General features: G+C 51.0%; 2 protein-coding genes across 9 annotated transcripts in view; one reads left to right on the top strand and one right to left on the bottom strand.

Annotated features, from left to right (window-relative positions):
* Window positions 1-13403, top strand: part of MID1 (midline 1) — a 363233-nt gene that overhangs the window by 208842 nt on the left and 140988 nt on the right. The gene's annotated exons all lie outside the window — the stretch shown is intronic.
* LOC133386066 (uncharacterized) lies at window positions 1990-8968 on the bottom strand. Its single transcript, XM_061629690.1, has 3 exons — window positions 7956-8968; window positions 3857-4384; window positions 1990-2042 (listed from the first exon to the last, which is right to left on the bottom strand). Exons 1-3 carry the CDS (start codon window positions 8374-8376, stop codon window positions 1990-1992), a joined length of 1002 nt encoding a protein of 333 aa, XP_061485674.1. The 5' UTR covers window positions 8377-8968.

Raw genomic sequence — 13403 nt, 5'->3', positions numbered from 1 at the left:
GTCCTCCTCGATCTCTCAGCGGCTTTTGATACTGTTGACCGCAGTATCCTTCTACATCGCCTGGAGGGATTGGGAATAGGAGGCACTGTATTGCAGTGGTTCCATTCCTTTCTCTCCGATAGGCATCAACAGGTAGCATTGGGGGAGGAGGTTTCAGACCCTTGGCCTCTCAATTGTGGTGTGCCACAGGGCTCTATCCTCTCTCCCATGCTATTTAATATCTATATGAAGCCGCTGGGGGCAATCATTAGGAGATTTGGGCTGCAGTGTCACCAATATGCGGATGACACTCAGCTCTGTCTCTCGTTTAAATCTTCGCCAGAGTTGGCTGTGGAGACCATGTCCAAGTGTCTGGAATCCGTGAGTGGATGGATGGGAAGGAACAGGTTGAAGTTAAATCCCGATAAGACTGAGGTGCTGCTTGTGGGAGACAGGGGAAGGTTGGGAAATGTTGACCTGATGTTCAACGGGGTGAGACTGCCCCTAAAGGACCAGGTCCGCAGCCTTGGGGTTGTTCTTGATTCCAAGCTGTCCATGGAGGCTCAGATTTCGGCAGTGAGCCGGGTAGCTTGGTATCAATTACACCTCATTCGTAGGCTGCAACCCTACCTCCCTGTTCATCAGCTCCCACTGGTAGTACATGCCCTGGTCACCTCTCGTTTAGACTACTGTAATGCGCTCTACATGGGGTTACCCTTGAAAACGGTCCAGAAATTACAACTGATACAAAATGCTGCGGCTCGACTACTCACAAATTGTCGCCGCCGGGAACATATCACCCCAGTGTTGTTCGATCTTCACTGGCTTCCTGTTGTTTTCCGGGCTCAATTCAAGGTGTTGGTATTAACCTTTAAATCCCTACACGGTTTCGGCCCAGTTTACCTGATGGAGCGCCTCCAGCGCCACCAATTATGCCGCCCGACAAGATCAGCCACACAAGGCCTTCTCTCAGTCCCACCAACTAAAACAGATAGGTTGGTGGGGACTAGGGAGAGGGCATTTTCAGTGGCGGCCCCCACTCTCTGGAACTCCCTCCCGTATGATCTTCGGCATGCCCCTTCCCTGAATGTATTCCGCAAAGCCTTGAAGACCTGGCTCTTCAGACAGGCCTTTGGGACTTCCGGGGAGGGTTAATTTTTTAGGACTAATCGCCTGTTACTCTGAACTGCTATTGTTCTTTATTTATAGTTTTACTGTTATAGGTATTTTATGTCTATTTTATTATGATGCATTTATTGCAACTAAATTATACGTCGCCTAGAGTGGCCATCGGCCAGATAGGTGGCTTATAAATTAAATTAATATTATTATTATTATTAGTGACTAGATAAGTGGTGACTAAAATTTTTCTCTCCAATAATATAGTGAAAAGCACATAGGAGTAGATCATTGTGAATTACCAAAAGTTTGATCTGAACCCATATTAATAAAGTGTTTTTCTGTTGATAACGACAGCAGACTTCAGTTAATCATCCTGTTAAAAACTGCATGGTAACAACACAATTTACACAGAATTTTAATTGCACTGCAGAGTGAAGGCTTCAGTACAGTTTTATAATGGGAAATCTGAAGAACCCAGTACAGATATATAATTCCACTAAATATTTTACTTGTAACAGTGACTTTTGTTATGTTTGTTTCATAGTAAGTGTGGACTGTGAATCTGTTGGGATCCCTGTGTACACCATTTGAAACAGACAGTGGAGAATTAATGAGCACTAGTTTCCTAGCTTTGCTATGTTTTGATCAATGCATTTTCACTGGAACTGTCTAAACAGTGCAACCAACAGTAAAGGCTAAGAGCTAAGCTTACTTGATAAAGTGGAACATCGCTGTGGTCCTGTGGATGTTAACTAATGCTTTGCTGTTGTGTTGCCAAGTACAGCCTGCACTACAATTTTCTCAACCTTGCATTCCCACTAGGTGAACCTCTTTGCACAGCAGAATTTCCACTGTAAATGTAAGGGATATCTCCTTTTCTCCCTTCTGTCAGTCAAGGTCCTGCACCACAACCAGATCTTTTACAGCTAGCAGCTTAGAGGCTGAACAGCAAGGACAGTTTAAGATTGAGGTTAAGGTAACTGGTGGTTTTTGCAATATGATTTTCAGAAAGCTCTAACAAAGGGCTAAACTACATGTGATGTTAAATATGCATCCTTTCAAAAGTGTATTAGAAATAGCCACTTGTAAATCTGATCAGAACTTTGGTGTGCAGGGAGAAAAATGAACCCTTTCCATCCCCTGAAGCTTCTGTTCCATGTGAAATAGCAACTTTGGGGTGATGATTTTCATTGGGTAAATATATATATATGTGTGTGTGACGTTAAATCACCTTGCCCTGATAGGGGAAAAAAGAGAGGTGCCAGCATCAGGAAGGGAATTTGGTTGCAGGACTAAAGAGGACATTGAACATAGCTTTATAGGTTTCTGAAGCACTTTTAGAATACTTCCACGTCGACAGCTTTGCGGCCTATTGCCGAAATAAAACACAGACACCATTGCTTGGGTAAATGATGGGCCACTTTATTTAAACAGAATCAATTGAATAATGAACCTGCAGAAGGGAGATTAAGGGCGGGGCGTTCTGGAGATCCAGGCAAAGCCTGTTAGCAGCTATCGGGCGATCATGCCCTGCCTGAGCCTGGGGCTGCCCTGTGCCAGCCCCCCAGCTCCAGCCACACCCTGAAGATGTGTAGGGGGTCCAACCCGCATCACCGCCCCTCGGAGCCCTGAAACTCTGAGCGGATGAGGCACGTTGGCCCCAAAGGCGGCCCGTACCCTGTCCCCGGGCCGTGTAGCCCTGAGCTGCAGGCCTCCGGACCGCCTGTCACCCCCAAAGGTGCCTAAAGGTGTCACCTAGCTGCCCTTTCCCTTTAACCTTTCCCCGCACTTCTTCGCTTGCATCCCAAAGTGACCGTTAACAATACAAACTAAACAGCCCAATCAGCCTATTGACCCCAGGGGCACCCGTGCTAACCCTTGACCCCTCCCCCCAACCACAGTGTGGAGTAGGCAAAAGAAACCTGCCAGCAAAGCGAGGCAGGCAGGCCAAAAATTCCTAGTCGGCCCCGTAGCGACCAAATGGATCACACTGCAGCAGAGGGAGGGTCGGGCGGGTGCCGCCGAAATTTGAACTGGATGGCGGGAAGCAGGCGGGGCGGCCTTAAATAGCCTTCAGCCGCCCCGCCTCCCTGCCGCGTCACACGACGGCGCGCCAGCGCGCCGTGTGTGCACGCATCCCATCCAAGATGGCGGCCGGGACATCGACAGCGGCCGCAAGCTCGTCCCTCTGCCCGGTAGGTCCCAGGCACGGAACGGGATTGCGGCCTATTGCCGAAATAAAACACAGACACCATTGCTTGGGTAAATGATGGGCCACTTTATTTAAACAGAATCAATTGAATAATGAACCTGCAGAAGGGAGATTAAGGGCGGGGCGTTCTGGAGATCCAGGCAAAGCCTGTTAGCAGCTATCGGGCGATCATGCCCTGCCTGAGCCTGGGGCTGCCCTGTGCCAGCCCCCCAGCTCCAGCCACACCCTGAAGATGTGTAGGGGGTCCAACCCGCATCACCGCCCCTCGGAGCCCTGAAACTCTGAGCGGATGAGGCACGTTGGCCCCAAAGGCGGCCCGTACCCTGTCCCCGGGCCGTGTAGCCCTGAGCTGCAGGCCTCCGGACCGCCTGTCACCCCCAAAGGTGCCTAAAGGTGTCACCTAGCTGCCCTTTCCCTTTAACCTTTCCCCGCACTTCTTCGCCACAGAAGGGGGACAAGCCTCTGCTTAGTCCCCCTTTACCCCACACCCGATAAGAATCTGGTGTAAACCCTTCTGCAGGTCCCTTAGAAAGATGTCGTTGCCCTTGTCCGTTAAATGGACGCCGTCAGGCCGAAACAGCTCAAGCTTGTTGTGGCCCACCTCTGGGTGGTGGATGACAGAACCTCCTAAGTCCCTAAGGGCCCTCTGAATTTGCCTGTTCACCTTTTTCCGTGCCCTGTCCATCCCTCGTGGGTCACCGGCACAATTCCACCTCCTGCGCGGCAGGATGTCTGACCACACTAAGTGCACCCCCGGCCAGCGACGTGCAATGGCCCGGAGGTCACCGCATGCCTGTTCAATTAGGGCCTTGCCCTTTAACAGACCCAAGTCGTTGCCCCCGAGGTGGATCACCAGCACCTGGGGCGCTGCCACTTCCACAGCCGGTTGAAACAAGGCTGGCAGGAGCCCATCCCAACGCATCCCCCGACGTCCCAGCCACCGCACTGCGGCCCATTGACTGAGCCCCAGCTGCGTGCCGAAGCGAGACTTCGCCGCCCTGCGGCCTGCCCAGAACATCATACTGTGGCCACATAGGAGGATGCGTGGCTGCTCCGATCTTGTCCAGCGATCTGTTGAAACAACAACGACATTGGGTAACAATGGGGGGGGCCCTGGGGGGGGGCAAAGTCTAGCCGCTGGCGCCGTGTGTGTCAGCAAGTGGTCTAACGTAGGCCTTGTACGCGTCCGAGGACCACCCGCCCACGGCCTGAAGCCTGTCTTTAGTAAAGCCCAATGGGGCCGCCGTGGAGGCCGCGCCTATCCGGAAGGAGTGTGTCCCGAACTTACTGGGGTCCACGCCTAAGTTCCCCAGTGCGGCCTTCGCCACGGACCAGAACTGGTATCTGGTAAGGGGCTGGGAGTTCCTATGTATGAATAGGTACCCTGACTGCGACCCCCTCGCTGCCACAAAACCGCGCAGGGCTGTTACTGGGCAGAGTTCTTGCTGCCGGCATGGGGCCAATACCACCAGGCGCCCCTTACCATGCTGGTCCGTTTTAGACCGCCTGAGCCGCAGGATGGCCCGCTCTGCCCTCCAGCTGAGGTCGGAGACTAGCAGGGCTCGGAGGGAGTTATCCCTCTTGGAAGCTGCCACCACCTCCCCAATTCGGAAGGCCCCAAAAAACAGAGTGAGGGCCGTAGCATGATATAGCAGGGCCTCGAAAGGGGAAGAACACAAGTGCTTCCACTGTCCCTGCAGGCCAAACAATAGCTCTGGGGGAAAGGGGAGGCGGGCATCCGGGGGGCAAGGGCGCTCGCGGGACCAACCCTCCAGCATCCGGCGCACCCTAAAGTCACCCGTGTAGTCCTGAAAGCCCCGTGCCTTCGCTAGGAAAGCGAGGCCTGAGAGCTTACCTTTGATGGTCCTGACTGAAAGGCCTCTCCGTTTCCCCTCCACGCAGAACTCCATAAGCTGCTCGACCGGGATGGGCCACTCCTGGACGTAACCCCTGGACTCTCTGAAGTTAGATAGATCCCTACCTGCCCCCTGGTAGCTGGCCAAAGTGCTGGGCGCCACAGAAAGGCTTATGGCCCTTTCTGATTCAATCCTCCAATCTCCCATAGCGCTGGGGGGAACGCCTCCGGCAGAGCCCTTGCCCACGGTGCCAGCTGGCGAAACTTCTCCATCTGGTTCCGTGATAGAGCATCAGCAATACTATTGTCAATACCCGGAACGTGGCGCGCCAGGAACTGAATATTATAGCGAAGACATTGGAGCACGAATGCTCGCACCAGAAGCATAACGTTGGGGTTTCTAGAGGACAGGGTGTTAATAACGTGCACTGTGGGGAGGTTGTCGCACCAAAAGTGGACTGAGGAATTACACAGCTTGTCGGGCCAGAGGTGTACGGCCACGACAATGGGGAAGAACTCTAAGAACGTCAGGTCTCTGGTCAGGCCGGCCAGTGTCCAGCCCTGTGGCCAGCTGCCGTGGCACCATGAGTCATGCAGAATGACCCCAAAACCGAAGGCACCCGAGGCATCGGAGTGCACCTGTAGCTCTGCCTCCAACAGGCGATCCCTTCTCCATAGGGAGACCCCATTAAAGTTCCGCAAGAAGGTGGACCACACTGTCAGGTCAGCCCTAAGAGCGGCTGTCACCCGTGTGCGGTGGTAGGATCGTGATAGGCCAGCCATGGCGTCATATACGCGCCGCAGGAAGGCGCGGCCGGGCGCTACAACCCTGCAGGCAAAGTTCAGCTGGCCTGCCAGCCGTTGGAGAGTGGCTAATGTCACCTTATTAGAACTGACCACCTCTGAGATCTTCTCCCTGAGGGCCCCCAACTTGTCCTGAGGAAGCCTGCAGCATTGGGCCACCGTATCTATCTCGATGCCCAGAAACGTGATAGCAGTGGATGGGCCCTCAGTTTTTTCGGCCGCGAGGGGGACGCCCAGCTCCCCAGCCAGCCCCGCGAAATGTGCCATGAACGCCCTGCAGGTGCCTGAGTCCGCAGGGCCCGCAAACAGGTAGTCATCTAAATAGTGTACCACTGATTGCAAGCCTGCGCGCCTCTTGACCGCCCACTCCAAGAAGGAGCTGAAGCGCTCGAAAACAGAGCATGATATAGAGCAGCCCATAGGCAATGCCCTGTCCACGTAATATTCACCATCAAAAGCCAAGCCCAACAGCTCGAAGTCCTGTGGGTGGACCGGGAGGAGGCGGAAAGCAGACTTGATGTCACACTTTCCCATAAGGGCCCCAACCCCGCAGTCCCTGACCATTCGCACAGCACAGTCGAATGATGTGTAGCGGACTGAGCACAGCTCCGCTGGGATAAAGTCATTGACTGACTCACCCTGTGGAAAGGACAGGTGGTGTATCAGGCGAAATTCACCTGGTGCCCTCTTGGGGACGAGGCCCAACGGGGAAACTCTGAGTGAGGGGATGGGTGGTGCAGCAAAGGGGCCCAAAACCCGGCCGGCTACTACTTCCTTCCTAATTTTTTCTCTCAGAACTGATTCCATGCCTTCCACTGACTTAAGGTTGCAGGACATGAAAGGTCGCCTGGGACCTAAATAGGGGATCCGAAAACCCACTGTGAAGCCTTCTAATAAAAACTGGGCATCTAGGACTAGGGGGTAAAGGTGGAGTAAGTGTCGGAGCTCGGCAATTTTAATTGGGCTGGGGCCCCTTTCCCTGAGCTGCGCCTGCAGCCCCTGTCCTCCTTGCGCCAGCCGAATCCCTGTTTCCACCCCTGAAGGGGCGGCCCCTGGGGCAGCTAGTGCAGGCGTGAGGGCCCCCACATATGGCACATTCATGTCTGAACCTGCACGGGCTCCGACCGCAAAGGCCACGCGAGCTGAACTCCCAGCAAAGCAGGCGGGGTTGAACCCCCTGCCCCGCAGGCCCGCGGGAAGCAGTTGCTGATGCCTGGCGCGCCAAGAGATGGCCGCTGTCCGCCCTATCGCCTGCCATGGGTCTAGAATGCGCCATAAATTGCAGCCACAGGTCAGCCTCCTTCTTGTCCCAGGGGAGGGATGTATCAAAAGCCGCCCTCATACGGAACGCCTGGTCGTAGTCCAGCCATGCCGTCCCTTGAAACTCCGAATAGCCCCGGTATATGATATCGAGGTATTTGATCAGTACCGAGGCCCTGTGAGGCTGCCTCTGTATTACCACCCCCATGTAGGTAAGGAATGCAGGCAGCCAGTTAGCCCAAGAGCGCTCTACCCGTCGGCGCTTGGGCCTATCGGGCTCTGCATGTTCTCCTTTATCCTTATCCTTCCCAACCGGCTCCCTGTACAGGAGCGAGAATAGGTCCACATACTCTCCCCTCCATATTCTGTCCTTCGTAGCAGGCAGAAGATGAAAACCCAGTGGGGCAGACGTTTCCCCAAAAGGTATGGCCCCCTCTCTGACTGATCCCAGGGGGTCGGATATCTCTGCAGGGGGGTTGGCAGACAGGGCGGGCTGATGTCCTCCTTCCGTCGCCGTCCCAGCGGCGAGGTGCCAGACCTGCTCGCAGGCCTCCCTTAGGGGATGCTGCTGCTGTGGCGTAACCTCCCCCCCGCCGGCGGGGGTCCCTGCCTGCCCATATCCCTCGGTTACCGCTGGTGGGGAAAAGGGCCAGTAGGGGTACCCCCAGGGGGCCCAGCTCCACTGCTGCTGTCCTTGTTGTTGTGGCATGATAGAGGACTCACCCTGTGTGCTTTCCGCCGAAGGTCCTTGTGCGGGCTGCATTGTTGGGGCTGCTTGCAGGGTGGGAGTTGCGCCTGGCTCTATGCTGGGCGTCCTCGCCTCAGCCCTGAGCCCGGCCTCCAGCACATCCAGTCGCGCTAAGATGGAAGCAACAGCCCCTGCATCAGCACTGTTCACTGGCCGCTGTGTTTTCCCCCGAGACCGTTTGGGTGGTGGGTCTTTCTTCTTCCCTGTCACAGGTTGGTCCCGGGGTGCATTAGGGTGGCTTGAGCCATGTTCTAGGGCTTCCAACCTGGCTAATATGGCCGCCCATGGTGGCCCCTCCCCACTCCTTGCCCCCTCCGCCGCTGGGGGTGGGCATCTCCCCCCTGCTCTGGGGGCCTTTCCCTTCCCTTTTGGCCCCCCTTGTCCTTTCTTAGGCATACTAGAGGGAGATAGGGGGCCCCGCTTGCAAAACGACGTGATTACAAAGCGTTGTGAAGGAGCCCGCCTGCTTAATCAATACCCCCACCCGGCACCCAATTATCCTGGAGGGTAGCCTAATTGCCCTGCACGTGGCAAGGATTGATGGTTGGGTCGTGCCCCACCTACCCCCGCGCTAATTAAAATTAACAATTAAATTTAAAAGTTGCCGGCCAAAGGCCGCCTAGCCTGTGGTCCTCGCCGTGCTGGATCCGATCCTGCGCTGCCGCCTCGTCGTGACTGCCCCAGGATCCTCGCCGCCTAGGCCTTGTTGCCCGCCGCCACTGCCTCCCTGTCTCTCAATGAGGTTGGGGGGGGGGCTCGCTGCCGCCCAGCCACCCTGGCCACAGGAAGCCTCCGGAGGCCCACGTGCGCCGGCAGAGAAGCCGCCGCCGAAGCTGCTGCTGCCGAAATTGCCGCTGAAGGAAGCCGCGCCTTGCCGAAGCTGCTGCTGCCGCGATCGCTGCCAAAGGAACCCCGCCGAAGCTGCCGCCAAAAGGAGCCCGGCCGAAGCTGCCGCTGAAGGAAACCGCGCCGAGCCGAAGCTGCTGCTGCTGCGGCTGCCCCGATTGCCGCCGAAATTTGAACTGGATGGCGGGAAGCAGGCGGGGCGGCCTTAAATAGCCTTCAGCCGCCCCGCCTCCCTGCCGCGTCACACGACGGCGCGCCAGCGCGCCGTGTGTGCACGCATCCCATCCAAGATGGCGGCCGGGACATCGACAGCGGCCGCAAGCTCGTCCCTCTGCCCGGTAGGTCCCAGGCACGGAACGGGATTCCTGTGGTATCTGAATTAGCTGTTCATGCAATGTTTATTCTGCCTTTGAATATTTAGCAAATATTCAATATCTTAAAACTCTTATGCTGAAGATGATTCTATAGCAACAGCCCTATCAACATTTCAGGTATCGGAACATAAGACCACCATCTGTTAAAGATACATGGTGTATTTTCTCTAAGAATAAGGTTGTTCTTAGGCCAGCATCTAAATCAATGTTAACTCCATTTTTATTCTTATTTTTGAATATAATCTTACAATCTAAAAAGTTTTTAAAGATTAAAAATAAAAAGAAGAAAGAACATTATCCAACACAATCATTAGGGGACAATAGCCACTTGTCAGAGGAAGAGACTCTTTAAATTCTTTCTTTTCTTTGGGAAGACGTGTATTAGAGCATTTCTGTCTAGGTGACTGAAGAGAGCTATAATGAACATCCGCAGTAGTGTGGACACAAGATTCAGTTCATTGACTACAGCAGACTTTTGAGGAAGGCCTGCTTAAACTTTTGGGCAGAGGGCTCTAGTTTTCTGAGATGCAATCTTATGTCAGGAAGTTAATACATATCGGATATAAAGGCTGGACAACTACTGTAGTACAGAATATGGAATATATGGTAAGTAAATGTGACTCTTTTTAGGATCCAGAGATCAGTCTTTCCACCCAGAAGTAAGTCTCTAGGTTTTGGGTGGTCCACAGTCACAGGCATATGTAGTAGATGTAGAGCCTCACCTGTCTTCACAGTTCCTATCATTCTTTAAGCTGATTGTCAGATTTGTCTTTCAATTGATAAGGTTGAGCAGGGAAAGCTGGTAGCTACTTCCATGGTAGTATATAAATCCTGTTTTTCAGTCAGGAAATAGCACATTCTCGGGTGTCATTTGAATACCTAAGAGGACAGGAATTTATGTAAAAAAAAATGACCCTTATGCTGCTGTTATGAAATGTTAGATGGTAGTTATCTATAATAATTGGGTTATTTTATGTTTTACCTAAGAGGAAGACCAAACAAGAGATGGATTGACTCCATAAAGGAAGCCACAGACCTGAACTTACAAGATCTGAACAGGGTGGTTTATAACAGATGCTATTGGAGGTTGCTGATTCATAAGGTCACCATAAGTCATAATCGACTTGAAGGCATATAACAACAATCTTTTACCTAAGCTTTGGTGTGTGTGTGTATGTGGGTGTCAGAGATATACATACATACACTCTGTCTAAGGGGAGACTAATGAAATGTCAGGCAGCTTGGGAAGGAAGGAAAAATATATTCCATACTTTTAAAACTATCACTTAGAATAAAATTATTATAACATATTATGATTTATTCAACTGAAAATAATAGAGGTAAAAGAGTAACAAACAAGATCATAAGTCACAGAAGAAAGTTGTGGATTACTGATTACTGAAATGACTTGGCATCTTGATGAGAGATTCGAACAGTAGACTTTTAGCAAACTGAGATACTGCTGTTCATAACTTAGGCAATGAGATAATGCCTAAATGATAGACTATCCTATGTGGCTACTCAAAACACCCAGTTTAGACAAATATGATTGGGCACCATGCATCAGTAAATGCATCTACTGTTTTATGCTTTTGAAAACCAGTTTATGAAGCCATAAAGTCAAACTTCTTTTTGGCCATATCTGAAGCTTCAAACTTCATCATAGAGAGTCCTCAAAAAGTCTTCTAAAGAAAATTTGTTTTGGACTTCAGCTAAGCTGCAAAGCTAACCATAGTTTCCTGGGGGTGAGTCTAACTGAAATTAACAGACTTGCTTTCATATAAACATAGATAGGATCCTGTGGTTTGTTGGGATAATAATAATATGGCATTGTTAAAAAAGGCTGCATTTTCATGTTACTCTGAGCTTCACTGACAACGTGAGAAATTGGAAGAAGTTGCAAAGAAAATATATTTTTTATTATTTATTACATTTATATACCACCCCATAGCCGAAGATCTCTGGGCGGTTTACAGCAATTAAAAACATTAAAAACAAATATACAAATTTTAAAACATTAAAAACACAATTTATTTATTTTTTAAAAAATTAAAAACACATGCTAAAAGGCCTGGGAGAAGAGGGAAGTCTTGACCTAGCACTGAAAAGATAACAGTGTTGGCGCCAGGTGCACCTCATCACATAAATCATTCCATAATTTAGGGGCCACCACTGAGAAGGTCCTCCCTTGTTGCCAGACTCTCACCTTCCCTCAGAAGAGGGCCTTGGATGTTGAGCATAGTGTACAGGTGGGTTCATGTCGGGAGAGGCGTTCCATCAGGTATTGTGGTCCTAAGCCGTGTAAGGCTTTATAGGTTAAAACCAGCACCTTGAATCGAGCTCGGAAACATTCAGGCAGCCAATGCAAGCGGGCCAGAATCAGTTTTATATGTTCGAACCATCTGGTCCCTGTTACCAATCTGGCCGCTGCAGTTTGCATAAGCTGCAGTTTCTGAACCGTCTTCAAAGGCAGCCCCACGTAGAGCGCATTGCAGTAATTAGCTTGGAGGTTACCAGAGCATGGACAACTAAAGCTAGGTTCCCTGACCAGATAGGGGTGTAGCTGGGCCACTAACCGAAGTTGGTAGCACTCCATGCCACCGAGGCTACCTGAGCCTCAAGTGACAGAGATGGTTCTAGGAGAACCCCCAAGCTACGAACCTGCTCCTTCAGGGGGAGTGCAACCCCATCCAGGACAGGTTGAACATCCACCATCTGGTCAGAAGAACCACCCACTAGCAGTCTTGTTTGGATTGAGCCTCAGTTTATTAGCCCTCATCCAGTCCATTGTCGCAGCCAGGCACTGGTTCAGCACATTGACAGCCTCACCTGAAGAAGCTGAAAAGGAGAAATAGAGCTGCGTGTCATCAGCATACTGATGGCAATGCACTCCAAAGCTCCAGATGACCACACCCAATGGTTTCATGTAGATGTTGAACAGCACGGGGGATAGAACTGACCCCTGTGGGACCCCATACTGGAGAGTCCAGGGTGCCGAGCAATGTTCCCCAATAACCAGAAGTAGGAACATTAGTCCATGTGTAATTCCCTTCAGGTCTTAGAGAATGTATGAAAGATAGAGTATAGACAAGGCAAAAATATGCTCTGGTAGCAAAGCTAGACGTTAACTTGAAACTACACTAAGCACTGTTTATTTTCATTTATGAATCACTTCCTTTAAAATACCTGAAATCAATTTAACAATAAAAGCATTGAGAATAAAAACCTGAATAAAACAATTTTATATATGAAACAATTAAAACATTTTGTTGTGATGGGCTGCTGGGGCTCACCAGTCCTTTGCCAGTGACTTTTCCACACCACCATGCACCAACCAGGCAATAGCTTCTGAGAAGACCATATTTGGACATTGCTTGAAGGTTCCACCTGTGATAGAATGAGCAGAGTGGGACACTCAGTAATCTGCCTGGTGGAAGCGAAGGAGCTCAGCTGAAGGTCCTTGGGCAGACTGAAAGGTGGGGAAAATTGGAGGATGTAAAAAGCCTAGATGGTGGAAGAGGGGAGAAGAGCTCAGTAGAGACACAGGGAACAGGCCTCTAAGCAAGGCTTCTTAACCCAGAGAGAGGAGTTTTAGCCTTCACTCCCCTGCCAGAAGCCATCTTCTGACTCTCCTACTAAGCAAAGAGGAAATCCCTGCATCCTAGGTTGACCCCTTTGAAAGTAAGCCTCTTTCCTCCACAGGGAGGCATAGATGTCATAGACTTAACTCTGCCAAGGACAAAAGCGTAGCCAGGTATCCCAAGAGAGGAGGCCTACTGAAGGACTTGGTTGGTGAGAGTGAACTGGGATGGGGTGGAAGCAGGCCTGTGAAGCAACAGAACTGGAAAAAAAACAGGCAGCATACCAGATGTCAGTGCATTCTTTGACATCTTAGTCAGCTGTGGGCACATGGAAGATATGGAGCACCCCTCTTTTGATGTGCCCCTTTCCTGGGGGTACAGCATATTCATACACACACAAGGCTGTTTAGGTAATGTATATACTGCTTCATACTTGAAAGAAGTCTCTAAGCAGTTTACAATTTATAAATATCACAAACAAAAACAATAAATACAATAAAAATACACAACACAGAACAGTTAGATGAGATTCTACAGCTTGTTGAGCAGTTATGATTGAATGCTGGAACGTAGGAAGCTGCCTTATACTGAATCAGACCATTGGTCTCTGGCTCAGCACTGT

This window comes from Rhineura floridana, chromosome 5 (genome assembly GCF_030035675.1).
Source record: "Rhineura floridana isolate rRhiFlo1 chromosome 5, rRhiFlo1.hap2, whole genome shotgun sequence".
Classification (NCBI taxonomy): Eukaryota; Metazoa; Chordata; class Lepidosauria; order Squamata; family Rhineuridae; genus Rhineura; species Rhineura floridana.
Note: the sequence above shows the minus strand (reverse complement) of the source record. Positions and strands in the feature narration are given on the sequence as shown.

What these genes read in the sequence shown, in the direction of transcription:
- LOC133386066 (XM_061629690.1), bottom strand. Translation starts at nt 8,376, where the DNA reads ATGCCTAAGAAAGGACAAGGGGGGCCAAAAGGGAAGGGAAAGGCCCCC. An exon ending in TTCGGCGGAAAGCACACAGG is followed by an intron (nt 4,385 to 7,955) that starts GTGAGTCCTCTA and finishes TTGTTTCAACAG; the next exon opens with ATCGCTGGACAAGATCGGAG. An exon ending in CGTCCATTTAACGGACAAGG is followed by an intron (nt 2,043 to 3,856) that starts GCAACGACATCT and finishes CTTGCTGTTCAG; the next exon opens with CCTCTAAGCTGCTAGCTGTA.